This window comes from Aureobasidium namibiae, assembly GCF_000721765.1.
Source record: "Aureobasidium namibiae CBS 147.97 unplaced genomic scaffold scaffold_1, whole genome shotgun sequence".
Lineage (NCBI taxonomy): Eukaryota > Fungi > Ascomycota > Dothideomycetes > Dothideales > Saccotheciaceae > Aureobasidium > Aureobasidium namibiae.
This window is the reverse complement of record NW_013581208.1, coordinates 901,769-928,331: the sequence shown is the minus strand read 5'-3', so window position 1 is coordinate 928,331 and position 26,563 is coordinate 901,769. Positions and strand designations below refer to the sequence as shown.

The following is a 26,563-nucleotide window of genomic DNA, read 5'->3' as shown; positions in this document are numbered from 1 at the left end:
GGAGATGCCGCCTTGGCAACGCATGTCCAAAGACTTTGTGCCGATATGATGTCGAGATGTCGACGACACCGACATGTAACATGCTTCCGCCGTGTTAGTGTGCCTCTAGGCCTCCAATGACCCGAGGCGAATGTCCAACCATGACTGGGTTGCTTTTTCCGACGACAAGGCTTTGTGCATTGCTTGTTCGAACAGAGGGCACGCGACAGCTCAGGGCCGAACCACGTCACATTCGGCAGGCACGCAATTGCGATCTGAGCATCCCGAGGAGATGATGCAGCAGTCGAGATACGCTGCTGAGAAGAAACACAGCGCTTTGTCGTGGATAGCAAAAGAGAAAGACAAGATTGAGAAGTCGAAGCTGGAGCTGTCTCCCCATGGCAGGTAGGTAACGGCGATATCCGAGAGCACTTTGGCGGCGGCGGCGCATACGCGAAGGCCGACGCTCCTTCAACAAAAGTCTGGGGCCTGAAACAGGCCACCGCAATTTGGCCTATCGAATCTCCTTGACCTCAAGCCCTTTGTTGTTGCATCTCATGCTACTCAACCGCCCTCTCTGCTTTTGCGTCTTACGACACATGACCGCTCCTACGCCATACACGACCACCTGACACCGATACTCGACCAACATCGACTCTTCCCGACGTCCAGCGTCCGTGAAAGCGCAGCGTCCCCGGTCAACAATCCTCTTATCTCCGAACAAAAGGTCACACCAAACACCGTCCATCCTTCCACGTTTATCGCAAACCCATAACCACAGTCATGCCGCGACAACGACGTCCGTCGACCGCTTCGACCACGACGCCCGACAGCTCTCTCCCGCCAGAGTCTGAGCTGGGCTCCATGTACGACTACCTCGCAAAGATCATCCTCCTCGGTCCCTCGTCGGCCGGGAAGTCCTGTCTCTTGCACCGCTTCGTCAACTCTTCCTGGCGCATTCTCTCCTCGCAAACCATCGGCGTCGAGTTCGCTACCAAAATCGTAAAAGTCGGCGACGGCAACCGCAGAAAGAGAATAAAGCTGCAACTCTGGGACACTGCCGGTACGGAACGCTTCAGGAGCGTGAGCAGGAGTTACTACCGTGGTGCTGCTGGCGCAATCCTGGTCTACGACATCACGAGCAGGGACAGTTTTGCACAGCTAGGCACGTTTCTGAATGATGCGCGCGCTCTGGCGAGTCCGCATCTGACACTGCTATTGGCGGGTAACAAAGCCGATCTTGCCGACCCTGTCGACAGCGATGCAGAGAGCGACGATGAAATCGATGAGACCGGTTCCCTCTCACCACCATACGGACACACACCCTCAAGTTACGATTCGCGCAGGTTCGACAGCATCGCATCCAGAGGCACCATACCGCGAGGCGGCAACGGCTCACGCGCCACTTTTGCGCCCGATGGCCGACAAGTTTCAGCCACTCAGGCGACACAATGGGCGACTTCGCAAACAATTCCTCTCGCTGTCGAAGTATCGGCTTTCAACGGTGATGGTGTGAATGAGCTGTTCAACCGTCTCGCTCGCATGATTCTGGCAAAGATTGAGTTGGGCGAGATTGATCCTGACGACCCGCTCTCGGGCATTCAGTATGGCGACAGTTTATCTTGGGCTGTCGACGATGGAGGCAGCAGTATCAAGAGCGGTATGGACGGACCAAGGAGACGGAGGAAGAGAGCGGGTACAGGCCAGTGGGCTTCTGGCCTACGCGAATGGGAAGAGGTGTTCAGACTCGACGGACCTAGACGAAGAGGCTGCTGTTAGTTCCACTGCCTTTCGTGTTTTCATTCTGGAGAGATTTTCATTTTTGGCATCTTTGGTTCTTTGGTTCGTTGGACTGGATCCAGAACACAAGGAATAGAGCGGCACAGTGCGCGTACGATATCGCGTTTGACACGCAGATACATTGGGAAAGGCACATTGGGGGCTTTTCATAATTTTAATCCTAATTCTAGCCCATCGTGGCAACTTCTTGAGTATAGCAAAGGCCAATACTCTTTCGCGCCCGAAGATTTGCTCTTCTTTCCGATGTCAAAAGGTTGACGCTTTTGCGAATTTTGCTTGGAGTCTAATGGAATATGCTACATTGGAGACCAAAGAAGAAGCATTTGATTCTGGGACCCTGTTCTATCATCTCAATTCGGGCTCCATCATAAACGAGGCCTTCTTGAGCTTGGGCAAGCCCTCGGAGCGTTTGCGCTTCTCCTTGGAGCGGACGGGCATATCCAATCTATCGGCATGCGCACCCTCCTTGGCTTCACCATCATCCTCCATCAGGCCAGTGTCCTCCTCGGCTCTCTCATCGCGAGCAAATATTTGCAGGCCACGAAGATGGGTGTCCTTGCCGTTCTGATGGTTCTCGAGGATGCGTACTTGGAGAATGAAGCAGCGGAGCAGAGGTCTCTTGCTCCAGTCGATGGAGTCGAGGTCCTCGTTGTCGTCATCCTCGATAGGACCGACCTGGGAGAAGTCGACGGGTATCCATCCGCGAGGCTGCTCAAACTGCATGTCTGCAAACTCTATGAGGTCGTGGAGGCCAGTGCCGGCCCAGAATTGCATGCGGGTGGGCGTGTAGCTCTCGTCGTTCTCAAAGTCGAGATAGATGCGAATGTGGGCAACGGCGACTTGTTTGAAGAAGTGTACGGTGAGGAGGTGGGGCTGAGGGCCATCACTCTGCCAGAAGAGTGAGGAAGATGGGTGACGGAGGGCAGCAACACCGCAGCCAGGCTTGCTGGTGCTGACGGTCCAGGAGGCAAGCGAGGATATCTCCTTCAGTCCGCGTGGAGGCAGCGGATCGCCGCTTGTCGAGTTTGCACCATCTAAGACACCTGTCAGATATATGCGTCATCTTGAAGTATTGTTATGAGGTTGGCGTTGCGTGGTCAAGGTATTGTGGATAGGTTCAAAAGATAAGGGAAGGTGCAGTATATGGAAGGGCAGACGCACGGTACGACAGAACGGAGGAAGAGTCAGCATCGGAAACTTCTGATGACATGATGGTAGAGTCGGCTGTTATGGCTGTTGTGATGCTCGTCGCAGCTGCGCGGCCTGTTTCGTCGAATTCGTGGTGCCGCAGTGCAGCTTCTGACAGGACTCTGTAGAGCGATGGCACATAGACGCCTCAGGCAGGGTGCTCAATGCGTGGCTGTCGAGACATATTCTGTCTTTTGAGAGTCAAGGCGAGGCGACTCTTGGTCAGAAGGAAAAGAGTCGGCCTCAGCGATCGACTTCACGGTCGCAAACATTCTGCAGGAAGGAGTATCTTTACCAGTTGACCTTCCTGAATCCACGAGCAAGAGAACCCAACAAGCATACATAAGAATGAGAAGGAGAAATGTTTGCCTTACCTAGATCTACTTCCTCAGGATCTACATCTGCATCTCCATCGGCCTCCTCCTCGTCATCATCTAGATGAATATTCTCTGTTTGCTGACTGCGGCCCAGCTCAGCGATACTCCCTGGCCTCAACACATCGTCTATACTGTAGTCGACAATCAGGCCCGATGGAAGCTCAGAGCTGTCGATGGAGAAGCCAGTATTATCCAACGAATGCCTTGCTCTGGCGTTTCGGTTCTGACGCACTTGGTACGAGCCGGTCGCGGTAGTATGAGCACGTGATGGTGGCGGCATTTCAGGTATTCATCTCCGAAGCGTTGACACCGTGATATACAGACGACAAAGTGTGCTTCAGGTTGTTGCGACTCGTTCATAACAGCTTGTGTGATCTGACGTCGTGCGGAAGGACCCAGGTTTTGGGTTGCCTCGGTAGCCCCAGTCCACCTTTTGCGGTCACGTGAGTCTGAATTTCACCGCCAGGTGTCGTTCCTCCTTGGCATGTCGGAACTATCCGAGCCGATTACAGTCTGGGGCTACCGAGGCAAGTTTTGGGCACTCGGACACAAAGGGCAGGGTCACTCCTCGGCTAATATGCGCGGACGACTCTCGGGAGCTCCCTCGTTCTTCCCTTCTCAGCTATCCGCTTTGGTTTCAGAGTTCTTCTTACCTTCTCTTCTTCGACGTTCAACAGACGTTGAAACTAGAAGCTGTTTGAGGTCGGTACCGCGCTTCTCGAACGGTTGCAAAGAGTCGGGATTCTCGCACACTTCCATCTGCGACAATCAGACTGCCTCGACCAACGTCGTCATTTCCAATGTTACCGTTTGTCTACAACAACCACGATCCATACCAGTCTCGCGTTTATGCCTAAGCTCTATTGTACCAGAGAGCCGGTCGCCCTCGTCTTTCCTCTCCCCACCCATCGTGTATGCTGAAGAGTGTCCAGTCCGCTCAATTAAGATTGCTGGCTTTATATGGCTCCGCTTCGGGATGATGCATGCTTGCCGATTGGTCATAGGTGAGCGCCTCGTAGAAGTCTAACTCTTTGGCAACCCTGGACCATCGTTGCTCTGTACAAGATGGTGGCTTCAAGCTGAATGAGGTTGAGCCGCTTCGCTTATCGTTTCTGAGAACGGAGCAAGACAACACGGGTCAGCCATGGGGAATGAATCGATTCATGGTCCTGCCCAAGTACAAGTTGCTCATGCCTACATGTGGGCCTCAATACAGAGATATCATGGCTCTGCGCTGTACTCTTGGGAGTATTTGTAAGTCATCGTTATCACTATCGCAACCTTCTTGCAGGCATTCAGTAGAGTGGCTCTCTTTCTCGAAAAGCTTGTGCGAAGCAAAGCTCTTGTATTCAGCAAGCGACAACCGTTGAAAAAGAGGATGACAACCGAGATCAGTCCCACGCTTTCAGCAAGCCTTCCTTCCTCAGCGGTGCCTAGCTTCGCCTTCGCATGCCTAAGGTGCTGTATCAGGGCCTGGTGCAGAGAAAGTTTCGCTGGCATACCGAGATGTTTCAGGTTGCCGAGCAGTTCGTCCATTCCACAACCTCCATGAAAGTCAAAATACACGTGGCATCGCACATGTCTGGCCACAAGCAACGAGCTAGTCATGCCGCTATCTAAACTTACGATCAGGACAATGCTCGTTCCAGCACTGAAGTCATGAGCCTCCCATATACTTAGGCTCATGTGCTGTCACAAGAGCTTTCTTCCCTCTTGCTTCTCGCAACTTGCGCTGTCTTTACATCATCCATCACGCTCCTTAATTATATCTCCTGATTGCTCGATTGCTGTTCTCCACCCTCTTTTTCTTCTACATCCTCATATTGAAGAATAACTCCTGCGCTCTACATCAATCTCCAATCTAAAAGATCGGAGTGGCCTCCGTCGAGCTCATTGGAGAAGTGCAGCGAGCCCACTGTATCTGATCATGGACTCTTATCTGATGGCCAGGGAATCAAACCCATGGAACCCCGATGCAAGTTATCACACGCCGTCAAGCTACCACTCGGATGCTTTGATAGCCATCGCTGCTGCTTTCCTTGCGCTCACCATCACATTCACAAGTCTACGTTTCTTCGTCAGAGGATATATGATCCGCGCCTTGGGGTGGGATGACTGGTTGATCCTGATCGCACTCAACAGCTTCGTCTGTCAAGCCGCCTTTCTTGTACACATTGCGTCGATGGAGAAAAAACACAATCTGGAGATGCCTCTAGCGCTCTCGAACGCCTTGGAGGTTAGTCATACCCAAATGAGCGTCGGGACATATACTGACTGCATATAGTATGTCGTTCTCGAGTTCGGCTTCTACATACTTACCACCTTGGCACTGAAACTCTCGCTGGCCGTGTTCTTCTTGCGAATCGTAAGCTCTGCTGCTCTTGCACTTTTTCTGACCTTGCTAATACAAATACTAGGTGTTGGAAAAGTGGCAGCGCCGAGTCATCATCATCAGCACCGTCATCTTCTCCGTCTTCACATTTAGCTTCTTCTTTGTCGCTGTGTTCCAATGTGGAAATCCGGCGAATTACCTTCTCCACAAGGTACAAGGGAAGTGCGTAGCTTGGAGCGTTCTCGGGCCCTTGAACTACATCCACGGAGTCATGAACGCTTTGACCGACTGGGTGTTTGTGTCTCTCCCGATCTTGGTTATCCGCAAAGCCAAGATGAGTGCCAGAGACAAGCTGTCCGTGGTATTTGTGCTTATCATCGGCGTTCTTGGCAGTGTGGCATCGGTCGTTCGCCTCTTTTACATCGACGCTCTTCATTCTGGTGATCAGGATGCTACGACGTTCTTCAGTAATGCGTCAAGCATCGCGATTGTGTCCACCATTGAGCCCGGTTTGGGGATCACAGCAGCATGCCTTGCTACTCTGAGGCCAATGTTCAGGTCTCTCCTGGACCGCACCCGCTCCCAATTATCGAGTGGTCACGAGAAGAACAAACTATCCACTGCAGAGCGTGGCATGCATTCTTCTACTGGAGTCACCTCAGCACCACAATCTCCTCGACGTGGAGAGTTCGCGCAGTATGGATTTGCTTCCGAGGGCAAGTCTCGTGCGAAGAGCGAGCCACAAGTCGAGATGGTCAATCTCTCTACAAGAACGTCTAGGGCGGGCTCGGACGAAGTCATGGTTCAATTCGACACTGTACAGTCTGAGAGACGGGATTCGCAGACTGATCTACTGGCAGAGTTACAACAAGCCAGACAGGCCTACAGTGCACGTATCTGGAGCGGAAACGATGACAAGGGTCCACAGCCCAATCTACTACTTCCTGATGTCTGAAAGCATCTGGACAAAAGACCAAAAAACGGAACACAGTACCGAGAAAGAGTTATGATGCCCACGATCTTCTAACATGTATATACCTGTTTTGTTCTCTTTGTCAGTTTTTGAATTACATAATGGTCGTCCAAATGTGGATGAAAAGGATAGCTCAAGATCTTCTCTTGATATGCTTCAACGATCAATTGATTCATTGGCTTTTCGGTGATATTCCAGTTGTCTCGCAAAGTCTTATACTCCAACATAATTGGGATACCTTGTGCTTATACCATTGCACCAAGAACGGGCACTTGCAAGTAGAGTGCAACTGACAATACAAGGACGTTCTGAAGTCAAAGCATGAGCATGTAGTGTCTGTGGAGAAAGGCATGGTGAGTTGCCGTGACAACAGATCTGGGGCAGCTGTCAGACAACAACGTTTCTCTCCACCTCCAGCTCCGTAACCCGCGATCAGGTCCCTTGCTTCTCCCTGCACGAAAGAGAGTTTCGATATTCCTATCGTTGCAAGAGTCTGGAATGCTTGTGAATCTCCATGGCAGGATCTAATGGCTACAGGGCCGATAGCCCTGTCTCAGCTACTATCGAAGTCGATGACTGCTGTGGATACAACGACAAGGACGATCCGAAACGCCGCATCTCCAACATCACAGCGACTTCCGTTTCGTCGTTTCCGGACTCGGCTTGGCCTTCCGACTCTGACGTTCCCGGACCCTCGTACTCGAATGCAAAATCTCGACCCGCTTATCGTGTAGGAAGTCTACGTCGCTCGCCTCTGCCCGAACGCCTGTCACCATCCTCTCTGCGACCTCCGAAGCATACATCGCACCGCCCCAGAAGTAGAGACGAAGGTCGCCGCCCCAGAAGCAGAGGAGAAAATGTCACCCAACACGACCTTCTACCAGAAACACCTGCTCCGCTAGTCCTGCTGCATATCACAGTCTTGCCGCCGCGTCTGCCATGGAACCGCTCTGTTCTTGATGCAACACTGCCTCCAGAGCTGAAGAGGCAGTTTGGAGTGCTACGAGCAGCAACATCAGGTCTGATCGCACAAAGAGGCATCCTCATTGCCCATCCAAGAGAAGAGTTTGAGTTGCTGGAAGAGAGCGTACTGGAGGCTTTGGACCTGCTGCCTGAGCGCATCGGCTACGATGGACAGTACAGACCTCGCACACCAAATACTGTCATGGACGACGACACAGACAACGACGAGGATGCAGAGACTCCAATCTGCGAGACTTGCCAACGAGTTCATGTAGGCGATGCTTGGTACACCAGAGTCTACGCTGCGAATGGTCTCATGCGCGCCGGTGCTTGGGGCGCCTGTTGGTCTGAGATGGAAAGAGTCGATGTCGAGGTCCGACCTTGTATCTCTGAGCACATCTGCCGAAAACTTGATGAGATGCAGCTAGCCGAGGACATGTTCAACGAACGACGAAGCCACCATCCTCCAGCACAGCTGTTGTCTGAACTCCAGCCCGCAGAATCTCCAAAGCAGCCCAGTCAGTCTCTTGTCACGGCGTCGGCCCAAGAAGCAGCAGTGAAAACAACAGAGACCCAGCACGCCCCAGGCACTCAGCCCAAGCCCACACGATCTACACCTGTATCTCTGCTCGACAATGACCTTCCGCCAATCTACCAACCAAAAGACGTCCCACTGAGACTTCTCTTGCGTAACTACATCTACCTTTTGCTACGCGATCGACGAAACGTCGCCATCTTCTTCCTCACCATGGCCTTGCTGGTGTCAACCTCGTATGGCATGCTTGCCTCACACAAGTCTATCAAGTCCGCAAGCAAAGCCATAGCAGTCGACGAGTCTCCTGTTCCGCCAGCTGCATCGTCGCGAATTGACGTAGGCCATGGCAAAAGACATCCGATGTGGAAGCCAGATAGATTCGAACCACAGGAAGCTGTTGGACCTGATGAAGACTCCTCTAGTAAAGTGTTCGAATCGATCCGACAACCCGGCCACATGTCCACAACTGTCGCGCTTAAAACCACAGTTCAAGTCACCACTGTTCCGACTACAAGTGTGGCCGCCGCAAACACTCACATCCTCACTGAGACTACATTCACCGTTTCGCCCAATCCAGACTTTCTGCGACTGCTCTACGGGCCCACCCAGTGCTTGCCAGACGATGAGCAGTTTTGAATCTCAGATGGGGGATGACACTGCAAAAGCAATGATGATCTTCTTTTTTTTCCCCCTTTTACTTCAAAGCGTTACCAGCGAGCGAGCGATTTGATGTCTTTGCTTGCCTCTTTTGCACTGAACGATAATGAGATGTCGACACGAAGACGACAGAACGATAGAAATGCATGTGTTGAGACGAAGAAGACACGACATCTGCATGTAGTAATATAGAAGAAAGCGAACCATATTGTTTTTCTCATTCGTCATCCGTTTCCGAGTCGTCCTTTGGCAGTTCTCCATCGACTTGAGGCAAAATGCGGAAGTCCACAAAAGCAATACCTTCCTTGCTTGGTTCTGCTTGTGCTGATGGATCCACCTCGATCAAGAACTGCAGACTCAAAACACCTTGCTCATCTGCGCGAACGCTGACCTTTGTGGCAGAGACCATGGCGCGGTACACGGCTTTGATGTGTCGGAAGTTGTATGTCGTGCGGAAGCGAGCTGGACATTGGAATGTCTCGAGCAATAGAGGATCTTGATCTTTGTTGAAGTCGACAGTGGCCGAGCCGAGTGGGCCAGTAGCTGAGAGCGACATGTAAGGCGCTGTGGGAGAGGCGATCAAAGAGAGACTGGTGGGGTTTGTGGACGCGAGTTCCGATATAGCGTCGGCCAAATGTGCAGAGCGCATGATGGTTTTGAGGGCCAAGGTCTCTCGATCAAAGGGGATATCCTCGGTCGTCTCGGCTTCGTATGTAGTCAGGTCACAGTTCGTAGTGACATCTGATTCGGATAGCTGAATTGACAGAGGGCTGCCGCGGTTCTCGTACGAGATACGACAGAGCCCAGAGGAGCCCAGAGCCGGGGCGGAAAAGGGATTATTGGCATTGCGGTTTTGCCTGAGTGCAGCGAATGTATCGTATGGATCCTGCTGCTGTCGAAATGCGTTACTGTCCCCGAGAGAAAATATTTGTAGTGTCTCTAGCAAGGCCGGAAGGGAGATTTGAAAAGTAGGATCTTGAGGAGCATCTTGTGCCGAGTCGTCCTCGGGAACTTCAAGATCCTTGTAGCTCCAGGTTGTGAATAAAGTCTTGGAGAGGAATACGAAGGCTAGATACGGTCAGAAGGATGAATTCAATCAAGTGGTCAGAAAAGCGCTTGCCTTCCATCACGCTCGTTTCTTGTGCACTGAATCGTAATCCTTCCGGGGATAAGCGGACCTGCGTCTTGGAAGCAAATGCAATGCATCTTAACAGAAGTGTCAAATCGCGAGCTGCTGGAGAAACGGCGCTGAACAGAGGTGGATTCATTGATGCCATATCGCTATAATCATAGCAGTGGCGAGCGGCTCTCGGATTTGACTCAAGACGCGATGTATAACAGATGTTCGCGATATCGGGTCCGGCTATATTTATATGAAAGGATCTCACGGTTGTCAAAGTTGAATCAAGTTTGGTGTATGTTATAGCAAGACAGTCACGCGAGATGGATAGTTCGAAGATGGAGGTTGGAGATGCCAAGCCTATTCAGCCTTAGGCAACTACGACAGTTTCGCGTCTCGTGCTTTCGCGGTTGCCCTCGAGGTGCAAGTCGCAATCATGTCTTTGTATATATCCATATGTCCGTCCTTGTGTCCAATCGGTGGCTCTCGCAATGCTTTTACGAGACGGACTGGTAGACTCAGAGCTGACAAATAGCTCACGCACGACTATCTCTTGATGGGTGGTATGGCATGCATAGGATGTATAAGAAGGCTGTGTTGCTTTGGTATGGGTATCTCGTGTAGCGAAAATAGAAGGGTGCGGGCAGGAAGATGAGCAAGAGCTCAAACGTATACGCCTACAGCGCAAATCATGTAGACGGCACCGAAGCTGAACAGCATTAGCGAAGTCGACGACTCGTAAGGAACAGGTGAGTAGTACCCAGCAGCGAGAGAAGCAGGCAGGCCGATCAATGGGAGGTTCTTGAGCGACGGGTCTGGAAGGTGTTAGTCAAGGCACCAAGCTTGGGGTTGGGAGGAAGCAGCATACTCAGGCCGAAGTAGCCGGACAGAACAAGAGCTAGGTACACATGTCAGTCTTTCTTTCTTGTACAGCAAACAAAGACAGATGGCGTATACCAGTAAACAACAGAGTGATGCCGACGGTGAACTGCGAGTCCTTGCCAATGGTGGGCTCGTACGGCTGACCAGCAGCAGCTTCCCAGAGATCGTTCAAAGGTTGCACAGACATGGCGACGGAGTGAATTGAAAAGACTACAACTGGTACAACAGCAACAACAATGCGAGAGATGCGAGTCGAGCAACCTTGATGCTCGAGGCCAGATGGCAGCAGTCAGCCAATCAGCCACGCATGCCAAGACTCGAACTCCAGCCCTGTCGACGGACAAGGAAGCAGCGCCCAAGCGTCGAGCGTCGGCCTGTGTAGAGAGAGCAGCAGCAGCAGCAGCAGCAATCGCATCTCGACTCACTTGCACGCGACAGAGCATCGACTCGCTCGCCATCTTCCATCACTCCGCCCTTTCTCTGCACGCCCTCTTCCGCTTCGTCTAGCGCCGCTTCACTGCGTCGTTGACTCGCATCCGCCGCTCACTCATCGCCACAAAGCGCGCGCGCGCCTTCGCATCCCCGTCTCCTTCCGCTCCCAAAACACGTCCATCTGACTCCCGCCCATCTCCATCTCACCGCGCCTCCGTTCAACCATGGCCGACGTCTGGGGCAACGGCGTGGGTAGCCCCTCCCAGAGCGAATACGATGAGGACGACATCATCACAAGCGAGGACTGCTGGACCGTCATTCAGTCCTTCTTTGACTCAAAGGGTCTGGTCTCACAACAGCTTGACTCGTTTGATGAGTTCGCTGGTACCTCTATGCAGGATATTGTCACCGAACAGGGCCGCATCGTCATCGACCAGAATGCGCCGCAAGACGACAATGACCTCGACCCCATCGTCAAGCGCCGCTACGAGATCGAGTTCGGCAACATCACCATCTCCCAGGCCGCCATCACCGAAGGCGACGGTTCCACTCGCCCTCTCTACCCCAACGAGGCTCGTCTGCGCAATTTGACCTACTCGAGTCCCATCTACCTTGGCATGACCAGCCGTGTTTTGGTCGCCCGCGAAAGACGTATCGGCGCAGCACATCACGACGAAGACGACCCGGATCATGTGCCGAATGAGGATGAGGAGACCGAGTTGGTTTGGGAAAAGGAGGATCCCGATGCTATCGAAAAGGAAGAGCGTGTCTTCATCGGAAAGCTGCCTGTCATGATCAAGTCTAAGATCTGTACCTTGCGCAACCGCTCAGAGCAGGAACTCTACGCCTTCCAGGAATGTCCCTACGACCAGGGTGGTTACTTCATCATCAACGGTTCGGAAAAGGTTCTGATCGCCCAAGAACGCAGTGCTGCCAACATTGTCCAGGTTTTCAGAAAGAAGGGCAGCCCTACGCCAATTGTTGCTGAGATCAGAAGTGCCATCGAAAAGGGTACCCGACTGCTCTCGTCCATGCAGCTAAAGTGGTACCAGAAGGGAGATCAGTCCAGGGCTGGAAACATGGGCGGTGTAATCAAGGCTACCTTGCCCTACATCAAGGCCGATATCCCCATCGCCATCGTCTTCCGTGCGCTCGGTATCGTGTCAGACATGCAAATCCTCGACTGCATCTGTTACGATGCAAATGACACACAGTTGCGGGAGATGATCAAGCCGTGTTTGGAGGAAGCTTTCGTTGTTCAAGACCGCGAGTTCGCCCTCGATTACATTGGCAGACGTGGTCAGCAGGCGGGAACAAAGGAGAAGCGTATTCGTTATGCCCGCGACATCTTGCAGAAGGAGTTCTTGCCTCATATCTCTCAACGAGAGGGCAGTGAGACCAGAAAGGCTTTCTTCCTTGGCTACATGATCAACCGTATGTGTCAAGTCGCCCTTGGCAGATGCGACGAAGACGATAGAGATCACTTTGGTAAAAAGCGTCTCGATCTGGCTGGTCCCCTGATGGCCCAGGTCTTCCGCCTCAAGTTCACCCAACTTGTGCGTGATATGCGCGTCTACCTTTCCCGCTGCATTGAGCAAGGCAGAGACTTCAACCTTACTCTCGCCGTCAAGTCAAACATTCTCACATCAGGTCTGCGCTACTGTCTGGCTACTGGTAACTGGGGAGATCAGAAGAAGGCTGCTTCGGCGAAGGCTGGTGTCTCGCAGGTCCTGAACAGATACACATACGCCTCCACATTGTCGCATTTGCGACGAACAAATACTCCCATCGGTCGTGATGGCAAGATCGCCAAGCCCCGCCAGCTGCACAACACTCACTGGGGTCTCGTCTGTCCTGCAGAGACTCCTGAAGGACAAGCTTGCGGTCTGGTCAAGAACTTGTCTCTCATGTGTTACGTCAGTGTGGGTACTCCTGCTGAGCCTATTGTCGAGTTCATGAACCAGCGAAACATGGAACTGCTTGAGGAGTACGAGCCCAAGAACAACCCGGATGCCACCAAGGTCTTCGTCAACGGTGTGTGGGTTGGTGTCCACAGAGACCCTTCTCAGCTCGTCAAGGTCGTGCAGGGCCTTCGTCGCAATGGCACCATCTCCTTCGAGATCTCACTCATCAGAGATGTTCGTGAGCGCGAGTTCAAGATTTTCACCGATGCTGGTCGTGTCATGAGGCCGTTGTTCGTTGTCAACAACGATCCTGCAAGTCCGACCAAGGGTCAGCTCGTTCTCAACAGACAGCACATCTCTAACTTGCTCAACGCAAGAGAGACCGAGACTATCGGCCTGAGCGAAGAGGAGCGTGACAGCGCCATCTATGGTTGGAAGGACTTGATTAGTGAGGGAGTCATCGAATACCTGGATGCCGAGGAAGAAGAGGCTGCCATGATGGTCATGTCTCCAGAAGATCTCGATGAGCATCGTCAGATGAGAGCTGGTCTCGTCTATGATGAGCCAGTGACTGATCCCCACAGAAGAATCAAGAGCAAGCCCAACCCGAACGTCAGAATCTGGACTCATTGTGAGATTCATCCTGCCATGATTCTGGGTATTTGCGCCTCCATTATTCCCTTCCCCGATCACAACCAGTCGCCTCGTAACACCTACCAATCTGCCATGGGTAAACAAGCTATGGGTATCACCCTTACCAACTACAACGTGCGCATGGATACTATGGCCAACGTCCTTTACTACCCTCAAAAGCCTCTCGGTACTACACGTTCTATGGAGTACCTCAAGTTCAGAGAGTTGCCTGCCGGACAAAACGCCATCGTCGCTATTGCTTGTTACAGTGGTTACAACCAAGAAGATTCCGTCATCATGAACCAATCGTCGATTGATCGTGGTCTCTTCCGCTCGCTGTTCTATCGTGCTTACATGGATCAAGAGAAGCGTGTTGGTATGTCGGTTGTCGAGCAGTTTGAAAAGCCCACTCGCGGAGATACTATGAGAATGAAGCATGGAACTTACGACAAGTTGGACGAGGATGGTATCATTGCACCAGGCACTCGTGTCTCTGGTGAGGATATTATCATCGGTAAAACTGCACCCATGGCTCCTGATGCTGAAGAGCTCGGCCAGCGTACCAAGTTCCACATCAAGCGTGATGTCTCGACTCCTCTACGTTCTACTGAGAGCGGTCTCATTGACCAAGTGCTTCTTACGACCAACGTCGAAGGTCTGAAGTTCGTCAAGGTTCGCACACGAACAACCAAGATTCCCCAGATTGGTGACAAGTTTGCCTCTCGTCACGGTCAAAAGGGTACCATCGGTATCACTTACCGTCAAGAAGACATGCCTTTCACCGCAGATGGACTTGTTCCTGACATCATCATCAACCCCCACGCTATTCCTTCTCGTATGACCATTGCCCATTTGATTGAGTGTCTGCTTTCAAAGGTCGGTTCTCTACGTGGCCAAGAAGGTGACGCCACTCCTTTCACCGATGTTACTGTCACTCAAATCTCCGACTTGCTTCGTCAACACGGATTCCAGCAGCGTGGTTTCGAGGTCATGTACAACGGTCACACTGGTAAGAAGATGTCTGCACAGGTCTTCCTGGGTCCTACATACTACCAGCGTCTGCGTCACATGGTCGATGACAAGATTCACGCTCGTGCCCGTGGTCCTACCCAAATCTTGACTCGTCAACCCGTGGAAGGTAGAGCGCGTGACGGTGGTCTGCGTTTCGGAGAGATGGAGCGCGATTGTATGATCGCTCACGGTGCCTCTGCTTTCTTGAAGGAGAGATTGCTCGATGTCTCGGATGCTTTCCGTGTCCATGTGTGCGAGATCTGCGGTCTGATGACTCCCATCGCGTAAGTTTCTACTATCTTTTCGTGACATTTATTAACATGTTTACTAATCTACTTCCAGCTCGCTCAAGAAGAACCAGTTCGAGTGCAGACCTTGCAAGAACAAGACCGAGATCGCACAGATCATCATCCCATACGCTGCCAAGCTCATGTTCCAGGAGCTTGCAGCTATGAACGTGGCCACGCGCATGTACACCAAGCGTAGTGGTGTCAGCATCAGATGAGAGCATTGACGGCACGTCCGATTTGAGGACACAAAAACAGTACATTTGACGCAAGAGCAGCAATCGCTCCCAACGAGTCCATTCAAGGACAAAAAGGAGCATGGCGCCGCGACGAAAGACGTGGGCGCAGCGAAGAAAAAGCGAAAGAAGTATTTTCACACGCATAACATGGGAGTTTATTTCTTCGACGGTTGGGTTTTCACGAGATCAAATTGGTTTTCTTCTGCAGTATTACACTTGGTTCAACTTCTCTAGAAAGTAGCCTGGCCCAACCACTTTATGTAACTTTAGCAAAACAAAGCACTTTCAAAATCATTCATTCTCGAGTGTGTTGGTGCTCGCCTCTTCGTGATGGATCTTTGAAATTTACAAACGCATGTACGTAGATTGAGCATGTAGCAAGGCAGGCATGTCTCGGAAAGAAGGAACCCTTATCTGACTTCAAACAATGTTAGACAACTCATCCAAGACCCCAAAACTCAGCGTCTCTCGTTCAAATCATCTTTGGAATGGCAATTCAGACGCAATGAACCATAGTTGTTATGGTTGTTGAGTATTCGTGACCAATAGCTTGTGCCAGGGTCGTCCCCAAAGCAGCTCACCGACAATACCCGATACCAGTAGCCGAAAAGAACTACCTCCTCTCAAAGAAACGATATGACTATCCTCTCTGTCCCCCCTTGACATTGTCCTATTGAAACACGTCAATTCGCGGCACTCTACCTAAATACCACGGCCACGGGTCTCACACCTGATCATCATCACCTTCAACATTTGCCATTCATCACAGCCAAAAACAAAAAATAAAAACACCACATCACCACAACAAGACAAGATGACAATACCGACCCCATCACCAGTCTTTCCAACCTCGACACTAAAATCCCACTCTCCGACCCTCACAAAATTGCTCAAGGACCGTCCAGCTCCCATACGAGAGACCGCTCTGCTCGCTGCTGCTTCATCTGTTACGAGACCAGTCAAACCGCCTGCGGGAGATTGTTGTGGCAGCAGCTGTGACCCTTGCGTTATGGACTTGTATGCGCAGGAGTTGAAGATTTGGAAAGAGTGTGTGGGGTTGAGGGATCAGGGTGTAGAGGACGAGGGTGGGAGTGCGGAGGCAGGAACGCTGGACGCGTGTAGCGTCCCGGGGTCTTTCGAGTGGTGAATGGTGGGAATGGATTTACAGTCGATACTGAACCATCCATCTCATCAGGAGAAAGACGATTCCCAAGCATCAATGGACGGTCACAATCGGCAACATGAATCACATCAAACAAAAGGCACAATAACGTCAAAATACCACACCAGGAAAAGGTGTCGAAAGTTATGCAATACGATTATCTCTACCAGCAAAAGTATGGAGAATATAGAGCACAAGAAGAAGGGTATTGGAACATGCCTCGATGGGTAAGCAAAAAAAAAAGAGACGACGAAGAAAGAACCAGCGATACGACATAGGCAGGCCCGAAGACCATTTTGCCTCGCTCCTGAGCTTGTATGCATATATTCTGGGATGGTATACGTCCTTGTGGAGGCCGGTCATGCACAGATCCAATGTTTCTGAACGACACAGCCGTTTCATGAAGAGCAGATCTGGGAGAACTTTCTGTTGGTCAGAGGTTGAGGGAAGATGCCAGCATCGATCAGACGGAAGGCATCCCATTCGGGCGAGGCTTCGGTCTTGAAGTTCCAGAAGACCCAACCGATGGTGTTGCTCTCGAATGCTTCCATTTGAGCCTCGATGTATCCGCGAGTGTCGTCCTTCAAGGTCTGAGACCACTGGTCGATGTAGTTCATGCTGGCGCAAGAACCGACGTAACTGCTGCCAGGGTATGTGCCGTCGTAACGAGCACCGATGCCGTAACCGTTCAGAGCGGCGGCGCAGTCAGTCATGGCTGCCGACCACTCGCCAACAAAGGTCCACTTGTCGGCACCTGCGTACTGCTTGACGTTGTTACAGACATATTGACGGTGCTGCCAAGGCTGCATGGCGACCAGCTCGTTTGTGAAACATTGGTACTCATGGTGGTCAAGAGCGACGTTCTGAGCGTTGTTGTCGGAAGGAGTCAACCAGCCGTTGTAGCTGCTGGGAGGTTGGAATCCATCTTGGATGACGACAACACGAGACTTGGAGACAGTGCGCTGCTGTCCGAAACCATTGCGCTCAAACTGCTTGAGGTCGTCCAGGTTCAGGGATGTGGACAGAGGCTCGTTGAGAAGCTCAATTCCGGCGACAACGTCGTCGTAGGAAGAGTCTGCATACTTGTTCTGGATAGTCTGCAAGACGGCCAGAGTGCGCTGCACGTTATCTCCTTGCTGGAAGTCAATGTTGTCTGTACGTTGACCAGAGTTGTCGAAACCGTTCTGAGAGCCAGGAGCACCGTGCAGATCAACAATAACCTTCAGTCCGGTCTGTCTCGCCCACTCAATGGCTTGATCCATGTAGGGAGCTGCTCCGGAAACGTAAGGGCTGTTGGCGTTGTCGTATGCCCAATAACCTATCGGAACGCGGACGACGTTGAAGCCAGATTTTGCGATCTTCTCGAAGTCGGCAAGTTGTACCCACGAGTCCCAGTGAGGCTTCAGCACGTTGTATGCAGCATCTTGACCGAGCTTCTCACCGAGAGTGTACTCGTCGATGATGCCTTGTGACATAGGGTAGGCCTGGAAGATTGAGGGAGTAATCCACCTACGCATGTCAGAGAGATGTCATATGCCTCGATCGAATCTGAACTTACGGCTCGAGGACCAGCCATCCACCGAGATTTACTCCACGCATAACTTCATTGCCCCAGTTGAAGCCATTTGCACGCCTACTGCTGTTAATGGTATCGTCAGCCCTAGTCCTTTTTGGTGGATGTCATGATTTCTTACTGAGGTGCAGCGAATGCCGTTGCTACCGCACTCAATGCGGCAACTGTGTGTCTAAGGAAGAACATGGTGTGCTAGGTATGTCGAGAGGATGTTCCGGTACCAGATTCGATCGCCGCCAATGACCAGAGGAAACTGGAAAGTATTCGTTGGATACCTTTATGGAGACCTGATTGATTGATTGGTAACGCTGTGTTCGGTGGTTGTTGCTAGGGAAAGTAGGATGGAATGTTAACTGAAAGCGGAATGCTCGGAGAGATGAAGGTAATTGTCCAGCAGAGGAATGTTGGTAGGAAAGCTTTAATTGCACAGCAATACGAGACCAGAGCTCGGCGAATATCTGACCAGCGAGAGGGACGTAAAAGACTCGAACTGAATTGTAAGACGGAGAAGAAGTACGGCCAGCAGGAGCAAGGTCGAGATAAAACCCTTCTGGCCAAGGCTCAGACCAACACAGGGGGTCTGCTAAGGTTGGTCACTTCTCTCGAGGCAGGAGCGTTGCATCGTCTGCCGAGGCCGATTGGCGCCAGAAACTTGATCGTCTCCGCTGCATCTACCCGTGCATGTGGCAGGGCGCGTGTCAGCACCATGAACATTGACGACACAGCAGCCTGCCTCCTTGCTTGTGATGTTCTATTTGGCTTCGTCAGAGACGGTTGTTTAATCTGTTCCAGGGGAATAAAAGGCTTGTTTCTCCTTAGCGTGCCAGGAACAGGCAAGTCTGTCACGCACAGACATCACGGGGTGAACCCGCAGCAATGATCAGAGTTGATCTTCTGGCCACCTGATGGATTCTATATCATGTGTAGCTTTTTCCATGACAAGCACACTGAAGAGTATTACAATTACTGCAACGTCTATCGTGAGATTCAGTCTTCATACACCATGGCCGGCCAAAAGGATAGCTTTTTTGCTTCGCGCTGGAACCGAGACTGTCGTCATCTTGAAATAAAGGGTGTCAAGTCCGGCTGGCTCATGCAAGTCTGCAGCGTCCGTCCGTTTTGTCCCTTGCGCCGCACCCGTGGCCGTCGCTCGAACTCTGGACGGCACATTCACTCTCTCCTCGGCATCCAGGACCCGTGTACCCGATTACACACTCTACCAGCGACTCTGCTTATTGCAAAGTGGACATGTTCAAGGGCGGTCGACTGCGGATGCTTCCTTTTGTTCCCTGCTCTTTGTTCTGTCGTCTGCCGTGAACGCGTACGCTCAGCCACGCGCTTACGCTTCTGCCTCACTCTCCCCCTTTTGTATGACGTTCGCTGGTGGAGACTTCAGCCGCCTTGCGCAACGGTGCAGTGCTCAGCACTCGGTATACTGGTGAGACCACTGTGACAGTGTCCCAGGGATTCTAGCAGGCTCTCACCGTTATTCCTCCTTGACTGTCCAGTGCCCAGGCTAACGACTCATACCCACAGACCTCATCGACGCTTGGGCGAGTGGCAAAGCAAAGCAATGTGAAGCAAACAATGGTTTGTGGCTCAGTCACCCTTAATATGCAACAATAATTACAAAAATAGACGATGTAGGACAGTTGCATTGCGCATAACATCGCTACGGAAATGGAAGGTACACCTCTTTGTATCATGTGGTTCGGCGCATGAAGTGAGCTTGGCAAGCCAAAGCTCAATATCTGCGACAACGCAATGTTCGCTGATATAACCAGGACTTCAACTTGTCGCTGACGAGCCTTGGCCGAGAGGCGGTTGAAGGTTGCTTTGTATCTTAGATTGTGGTTCAATGCCCGCTTCGCCTGCAGATGGCCACGAAGTTTTTTTTCTTCTCCAGGAAGACCCGCTAGAGAAGTGGCCATTCAAGATCATCACGAATGAAATGCATGTGATCTTTCAGTAAGAGTACGCAACAAGTCTCCCAGTATTCGATCCTGCGGCTCTGGTTGTCGATCGCTGCGAGCATAGAAATAGCCATATCGTACAGGCCTATCCAAAATCGTATGCCTTCCTCCCACATTCTTAGCTCACACTTCGCAGCGGTGCTCCAAAACGAGATGTCTGTATCGCAATGACTGAGGAGTAAAAACGCGATTTCCAAATTCTCTGTGGGCGCTCTCCATGACACTGCACAAAGAAGTCTCTCTGTCCAGATGCCGTTTTGAGACTGGTCTCGAAAAGCAGCAATCTGCTGAGACCCTCACAGCACAATGGAGCGCCGGTTGCGGAAATCGAGAGTCAATCATTTTGCTATTGTCGTCAAAAGAATACTACACGCCGTATTTGGTATTGACACAATATCACGACAAGATCCGACAATGACTTCAAGTCCTTATTGTCCTGACAAGGTAGATACACAAATATTCGATACTTCCTTCTGATCACTCCCTGTTCAACCATCGTTTTGAGAAGAAGATTTTGTCTTTTCTTTTTAACACATCAATCTGTCCATCCCCAGTCACCCCTCCGATATGCCTCCCAAGAAAGTCAAGAAGACTGGCGATAAAGCACCGCCCAAGCGTACAGCCAGAGCAACAGCAAAGAAAACAGCTACGGGCGGCAAGAGAAAGCGTACCGATGAAGACAAGGAAGACAGCACGCCAGCAGGAACCAAGAAGCCCAAGCTCTCACCGAAGAGTGCCAGGGAAACTAAACTGGAGGAGTATTTGAAGGTCAGAATCAAGGACCTGGGGTTCAACGTGGAACCCATCAAGGGCCATGAACCGGATGACGAAGACGAAGATGAACCTGACGAGGACTGGGCTTCAACATCTCGTCTGCGTCAACGCTGCGATGATCGACTTGACGACATAGAAGAGGCCATCCGTACCATTGGTCGCGAAAAGTTCCCGGCGTACGATATCCCAGAGCACAAGAGCGACGAGACTCGTCAAGAAAAGCGAAAGAAGAACGAGGGTATCCAAGACGATCAAGAGATCGAGCCAATTGTAGAAAAGAAGCGGGTCAAGGTACGTTTTCAAGTCGTTCAGCTCCACATGAAGTAGAAAGCTGACCATGTCTGCTATCATAGCCCTCCACAAACTTCCCCAAAGGCAAGAAATACGTACCCGCGAAGAAGTTGGGACAACTTGTGAAGCAACTTGAGCAGCAGTTTGGGGACGAGTTGGCCAAGCGTAGGGTCCAGTACCCCCACGACGTAAGTCTTGCTAAGTATTCTTCCAAGAGCGCCAAAGAGGCGGAAGAGGCAGCAGAAGCTAGAGGAAAATCCCCAAAGTTGACCAGATCTCCCGATAAACAGTGGAATAAGCATGGACTTTCGCTTCGAGAATTGCTTGATCTATACAACCGTCATGGCTCACAAACCCCAGCCCCTGTTCACGACGACCTCGTCAACAAATGTAAACAATACGGACTCAGCACTGTTGGAAACCTCTGGGATCTGGAAAAGGCCATACTCATGTACGAGCTTGCAAGCAAACAACGCATGCATGGATTGCCCCAGGAAGCTATCAACAAAATCATATCTGCTCTTGGCGACATTGAGGCTCCGAATGGCACCGAGGAAGACAAGGGCAGTGACGATGACGATGGTGGGAAAGACAAGTCAAAGGGGGCCAGTGTCTCGCCCAAGGGTGACAAAACTGGCGATACAGAAAAAGATGGATCCAAAGATGGCAAGGATGACGGCAAGAAGGGTGACAAGAAGAACGACAAGGATACTGGAGCTGCGAAGAAGCCGATCAAGAAAAGCACAAGATCGAGCAAGAAGACGGATCCCATGCTCGAAGACAGCAAACTCATCAACCAGAAGGAGATAACTATCACGGATGGTGGTCAAAACCAAAGGTTTACTCAGACGAACGTCTCTGGAGCTTCAAACCGTTGCATGTGGCACGCGATCCAATTGCTTTGGATGGGAAGACAAAAAGCATCGGGCAGAAAACTTGTGGATCAATACCCCGTCAACGACAGAGTGAATAATCTTTGGGATGCGGTCATGCACCCTACTGAGGGAACTACAAATCCGGCACGCCAGGCAAGGCGGAGACTCTACACTGCGATGCAGCAGAATAGCACTAGTGCTGAAGGGGGCTCACTAGAGAGGCGTATCCGCAACAGGCAGTTGGGTAAGTGTCTATTAAATTTTCTATGCGTCCATGTGTACTAACACTGAACACAGGTGACCTCGATATGCTCCAACTGGTCGCAGATGCATTGGATATCGAAATCTTCGCCTACTGTCCAACGCACAATGACGATGGTACAACATGGCACAGATATGTGAGAGGCGAGCCACAGACCGATCCCGCGCGTCAAATTCATCTTGTGTCCTATCTGAGTGTCGTTCACTGGACGGCTTTGCGACCAATTGGAGATGGATCTATCAACTTGCCTGCTTTGACACAAGCAAATAGAGATCCACTCTCGGGCATGGGTCCGGGCATAACTGTTTCATCACTCACACGCCTCCAACCTGGAGATGAGGATAACACGGATCTTCGACCGGAGGATGAGCATGACGCTGTCGAAGATGGACACGTCGCAGACATGACCGAAGAGGAAGAGGAGGAAGACGACGACCCTGAAGATGAGGAAGCCGGGGAAGAAGACGAAGGCGAAGACGAAGGCAAAGACGAAGATGGTGCTGATGGAGGTACGGGGGATGGTGGCCCACCTCCACCCCCAGCTGCTGGAGCCACAGTTGCCGCTACTTCGACTGCTGCCAAAAGACAGTCATCGCCGAGAAGATCGTCCCCGTCGGACCGCAGCGTGATAATCATATCCTCGGACCCTTCCGCTCCGAGCCCACCAGGATCCCAGAGACGGGCAAGGAGACGAGCACGCTCCAGGTCAAACAGTCAATCACGCAGTACATCTCGGCCCCAAGGCGTACGAAAGAACGCTCACACCTCGCAACCATTGAGCATCAAAGCACAGAAGAGAAACACAAAAGCCCTTCGCAAAATCTTCGAGAAATACCTTGTCGCAATGCCCAGCCCTTACAGTATGGGAGGTGCCATAAGATCGCCCTATCCAAGTTCGGCCGTCTTTTGTGCTTAGTGTATGATGAATATGGCTGGCTACCTGAGCAAACCGAGTTTCATGTGAAATACGATCTTCGATGTCTTTATATTATTATGCTAGCGAATCTAGACCCTTGTCTCTGATGAATACAGTATCATGATTCGAATTTTCGAACAAGCGCGTTGTAACATCGGTGACTTTTGTTCGATGGCTTGCTAGGAGCTCTGGCCTTAACGCTGAATATCCGTCTGCGCTTGCCTCATTTCGTCTTGCTCGTTTCAGTCAGGAGAAAGCAGCCATCTTGTGTGTTCGATGTTTTTCTCGCGCCTTCCGCAACACCATAACCACCACGTCGTCGTAGAATCGGCTGGGTTTCATGTCTTTGGAAATCAACACCAGCACTCGTGGCCTCAGAAGCAAGCTTCATACATCGCATCTCGAAAGTCGTTCGTGGTCTCAGAAACATATGTATATCATAGTGTATATCGCCATGTGGTTCTGCAGTTGTTGAAGATTACGAAATGCCGTTTCGAGCAGATCGTAGACCTCTTTTGACCACATCATGCCGGCAAGGGACAGACGCCGCAAGCATATCATTAGCTGCTGCCACATGTGGCAGAAACGCGTTATATACATTTGCTCATGACTGACGACAGCAGCCACGCGATGAAACCCCCACGCGTCAGGGTACTCGGGCTTCAGATTTTTCTCCATCCAAGAGGTGATACTGATGTCGAGATGATCAATAAGGCACCGTAGGCGACAAAACATGGGCATTGAGTATATGACAGTGTCCAGATGTGGTAACGTCGATCTTGTGGGTGGGCTGTTATTGGTTAAAGTGGTCCATAGTATTTGTATCTCATCTTGTACTTTCAAGGCCATATCTCGTGTTTGCTCGAGCTGGGAAAGGCTCGTTGATAGCAAGGAGGAACCTGATGGGCAGTCCGCACCTGAGTCACCATCTGTACCGCAGGCAACTTTGTTGCACAAGCGCGGAGGAACCAAATTCTGGACTTTTGGAGCATATCGCGCCTGGAAGTCGACAGGAGGAAGCGGTATGTACATGCTGATGATGGCTAAAGACGTATTGCTGCTTTTCGTGGAAGACGACCCTGAACACTTTTCAGAACGATTATTGGTGTTTGGTTCTTGAGATATTGCGACTCCGATGAGTCAAAACATTGTAGAGCTTTTTTGAGTCAGATATCTGAGCAGAAAATCGCGAACTTGACCGCTCTTTGAGTCAGAAACCATCACACGATCTTTCAGTCTTCGTGCACCGGAGCGAACTTCGACATCTTTCTGAGCTTTAATCCGAACTTCATGAATATGAAAGGGACGGGTAATGCCAACGCAGCGATGCCGCCAAGAATACTCATCGCAGGCCCAACACCCAGATGGTTAAACATCGGTCGTGCCGCGAGCGGAAGACCTCCCGCGATCAAGCTGCGCAAGAACGTGTTGGCCGAAACAGCCGAGGCTGCATATAGCGAGTACGTATCAACCAGGAAGTTGATACATTGCTGGAAGATGATGTTGAAGCCTGCTCCGATGAAAGCTGCCGCAACGACGCAAGATGGCCACGGTATGGATGGATCAGCGGTCCAACCGAACCAGAACAGGCCGACAGTAAAGAGAACGCCACCTATGCTCATCGGCAACAACCTCGCTTCCGGTACCTATGATAAGAAAGTGTTAGCGTGATTCTTTCTATGTTCAATAGCCAACGTAGAGGAAAGCGTCGTTGCCGGCTCCAGCAGATAGGCTACTGGTGAGCGTGATGCTTATGAGATCATCAGAGCCTTGCATGCGAGTGGTGACTTACGGGTCTTCCATTGTTGGCATCAACAGCACGAGCGTAGCGCGGCTGGTTGGCCAGGTTGATCAGGACAGCAAATAATACTCCCACGAAGAGTGCGAGGAATGGTAGAGTGCTTGTGATAAGAGGCCAACCTCTGTTTTGTTCAAACACGATGGGGAAGACCTCGAGAGTCATGTAAAGAATTCCGTACACGAATGAAGCGTAGAAGGCGATGCAAGTGACCATCGGCTCTGTCGTAAGCATGACGATGGGCCTCGCAAGGTGCTTCGTGACGACGGTCTTAACGTCCAACTTGACGTCTTCATGAGGGTGGTGCCATCGTGAGTCGTCAGTCTCTTTCCGTAGACGCTGGGCCTTGGCCTTCAGAAGAACAGGAGAGTATGTTTCTGGCAGGCAGAAAAAGGCGAATACAACGATAGTGAAGACCCAGATCGCAAGGATATAAGAGGGCCACCTGAAGCCAACGTTGACAGTCAATGCACTGCCAATAACAGGTCCGATTGTCGGCCCGCCGACGACAGCTATGGCGTAGAATGTCATCGCTTGACCTACGAGAACACGGTTATCATAAAGTCTTTGAGAAACAAACACACGAGTCGAAACATACCTCGAGGCTTCGGGGCGTACATATCACCAAGAGCGGCGCTGACGTTCGAAACGGGAGCGGAGCCAAAAACTCCCGAAAAGAAGCGACAGATGATGATAGTCTGAGCATTCTTGCCAACAGCAGTGCCGATACTGAAGAGGCCTAGACCGACCATTGCTGGCAACATGCTGACTTTACGTCCCCAAACTTCTGACGTAGGAGCCCAGATCAGAGGACCTACAGCGAAGCCGACGATGTAAAGGGAGATGACCAGAACAGCGACTTCTCCAGAGATTCCAGTGTACTCTGCGATCCGTTGCTCGGCGGGAGAAATGATAGAAGAACCAAGACTAGCAGCCAGCGCGAGCATGCCGAGGATGAAAGTGATGAAGGCCTTGTAAGTCGACGACCAATTCATCGGGTTGCCCGTTTCTCCTGCATCCCATCCTACAAGGAACGAGTCCCCTTGATCCTTTTCCTTTGCTATCACAGCAGCCTCCTCATCGCGTGGAGGTTGTTGTGATTGTGGGGAAGTGGACAGAGAGATGTCGTCACTCGATCTCTCTTTCGGCGAGGTGTTTACCAACGACGGCGACGTCGAGCGTGTCAGATCGTTGACCATGGGCGCGAATCTGAATGATTGATAGTGTAGAGGCGACAGAACTGGAAAGGCATGTTCAAGATCGTCGTCACAAAAGTTTTGTCTTTTACATTGGATGAATCGGCTCAAACGGCACTATAGAATCTGACATTGCCGCCCTCATCTACCAGGAGGCCACGGACATAACCATCAAAAATCCGAAATGCGATCGACCAACAAATCGATTCTGCCAACAGTAGTATCCAGCGGTCAGCCAAGCACCATTCTTGCGTGATTCCTTTGGGATAATATGGAGAGGGAGTACTCGAGTAAGACGACGCTGCCGTTCCCTGTCATTGCACTTGCGGGACAGAGCCTCAGATCTGGATCACTCCGCTCCGAGAATGCTTGACACTCTTGGCGTTTGCGAACGTCATGATTTCATTATGTCCATCAAAGTGTCTGAAGCT

The 26,563-nt window shown here is 51.3% G+C and overlaps 12 protein-coding genes across 12 annotated transcripts; 7 read left to right on the top strand and 5 right to left on the bottom strand.

The window, feature by feature from the left end:
* Nucleotides 1-843: 843 nt before the first annotated feature.
* On the top strand, nt 844-1,758 carry M436DRAFT_68844 (ras-domain-containing protein; the record flags this gene model as incomplete). Its single annotated transcript, XM_013576774.1, has 1 exon — nt 844-1,758. One exon carries the CDS (start codon nt 844-846, stop codon nt 1,756-1,758), a length of 915 nt encoding a protein of 304 aa, XP_013432228.1.
* A 366-nt stretch (nt 1,759-2,124) lies between these two features.
* On the bottom strand, nt 2,125-2,772 carry M436DRAFT_37165 (galactose-binding like protein; the record flags this gene model as incomplete). Its single annotated transcript, XM_013576541.1, has 2 exons — nt 2,125-2,424; nt 2,470-2,772. Coding segments are annotated over 2 exons (603 nt in total), but the record flags the coding sequence as incomplete, so codon positions are not given.
* A 2,586-nt stretch (nt 2,773-5,358) lies between these two features.
* Nucleotides 5,359-6,331, top strand: M436DRAFT_13406 (uncharacterized protein; the record flags this gene model as incomplete). Its single annotated transcript, XM_013576036.1, has 3 exons — nt 5,359-5,580; nt 5,629-5,709; nt 5,762-6,331. Coding segments are annotated over 3 exons (873 nt in total), but the record flags the coding sequence as incomplete, so codon positions are not given.
* Nucleotides 6,332-7,163: 832 nt separating this feature from the next.
* M436DRAFT_33138 (uncharacterized protein) lies at nt 7,164-8,513 on the top strand (the record flags this gene model as incomplete). Its single annotated transcript, XM_013576087.1, has 1 exon — nt 7,164-8,513. A coding segment is annotated over one exon (1,350 nt), but the record flags the coding sequence as incomplete, so codon positions are not given.
* Nucleotides 8,514-9,021: 508 nt separating this feature from the next.
* M436DRAFT_37142 (DNA repair exonuclease rad1) lies at nt 9,022-10,072 on the bottom strand (the record flags this gene model as incomplete). Its single annotated transcript, XM_013576537.1, has 2 exons — nt 9,022-9,825; nt 9,881-10,072. 2 exons carry the CDS (start codon nt 10,070-10,072, stop codon nt 9,022-9,024), a joined length of 996 nt encoding a protein of 331 aa, XP_013431991.1.
* A 515-nt stretch (nt 10,073-10,587) lies between these two features.
* Nucleotides 10,588-10,993, bottom strand: M436DRAFT_35333 (uncharacterized protein; the record flags this gene model as incomplete). Its single annotated transcript, XM_013576203.1, has 4 exons — nt 10,588-10,633; nt 10,685-10,739; nt 10,793-10,822; nt 10,882-10,993. The coding sequence occupies 4 exons, from the start codon at nt 10,991-10,993 to the stop codon at nt 10,588-10,590; spliced, it is 243 nt and encodes an 80-aa protein (XP_013431657.1).
* Nucleotides 10,994-11,462: 469 nt separating this feature from the next.
* M436DRAFT_36550 (RNA polymerase II second largest subunit) lies at nt 11,463-15,291 on the top strand (the record flags this gene model as incomplete). Its single annotated transcript, XM_013576421.1, has 2 exons — nt 11,463-15,070; nt 15,129-15,291. 2 exons carry the CDS (start codon nt 11,463-11,465, stop codon nt 15,289-15,291), a joined length of 3,771 nt encoding a protein of 1,256 aa, XP_013431875.1.
* An 835-nt stretch (nt 15,292-16,126) lies between these two features.
* Nucleotides 16,127-16,459, top strand: M436DRAFT_36611 (uncharacterized protein; the record flags this gene model as incomplete). Its single annotated transcript, XM_013576431.1, has 1 exon — nt 16,127-16,459. One exon carries the CDS (start codon nt 16,127-16,129, stop codon nt 16,457-16,459), a length of 333 nt encoding a protein of 110 aa, XP_013431885.1.
* Nucleotides 16,460-16,872: 413 nt separating this feature from the next.
* On the bottom strand, nt 16,873-18,233 carry M436DRAFT_68836 (putative Exo-beta-1,3-glucanase; the record flags this gene model as incomplete). The annotated part of the gene is made up of 3 exons (XM_013576773.1): nt 16,873-17,983; nt 18,033-18,113; nt 18,169-18,233. 3 exons carry the CDS (start codon nt 18,231-18,233, stop codon nt 16,873-16,875), a joined length of 1,257 nt encoding a protein of 418 aa, XP_013432227.1.
* Nucleotides 18,234-18,966: 733 nt separating this feature from the next.
* On the top strand, nt 18,967-19,769 carry M436DRAFT_59620 (uncharacterized protein; the record flags this gene model as incomplete). Its single annotated transcript, XM_013576609.1, has 3 exons — nt 18,967-19,368; nt 19,584-19,637; nt 19,695-19,769. The coding sequence occupies 3 exons, from the start codon at nt 18,967-18,969 to the stop codon at nt 19,767-19,769; spliced, it is 531 nt and encodes a 176-aa protein (XP_013432063.1).
* Nucleotides 19,770-20,587: 818 nt separating this feature from the next.
* Nucleotides 20,588-23,138, top strand: M436DRAFT_77523 (uncharacterized protein; the record flags this gene model as incomplete). The annotated part of the gene is made up of 3 exons (XM_013576920.1): nt 20,588-21,085; nt 21,148-22,204; nt 22,258-23,138. 3 exons carry the CDS (start codon nt 20,588-20,590, stop codon nt 23,136-23,138), a joined length of 2,436 nt encoding a protein of 811 aa, XP_013432374.1.
* A 1,232-nt stretch (nt 23,139-24,370) lies between these two features.
* On the bottom strand, nt 24,371-26,135 carry M436DRAFT_36703 (MFS general substrate transporter; the record flags this gene model as incomplete). Its single annotated transcript, XM_013576449.1, has 3 exons — nt 24,371-24,784; nt 24,931-25,475; nt 25,535-26,135. 3 exons carry the CDS (start codon nt 26,133-26,135, stop codon nt 24,371-24,373), a joined length of 1,560 nt encoding a protein of 519 aa, XP_013431903.1.
* Nucleotides 26,136-26,563: the final 428 nt, after the last annotated feature.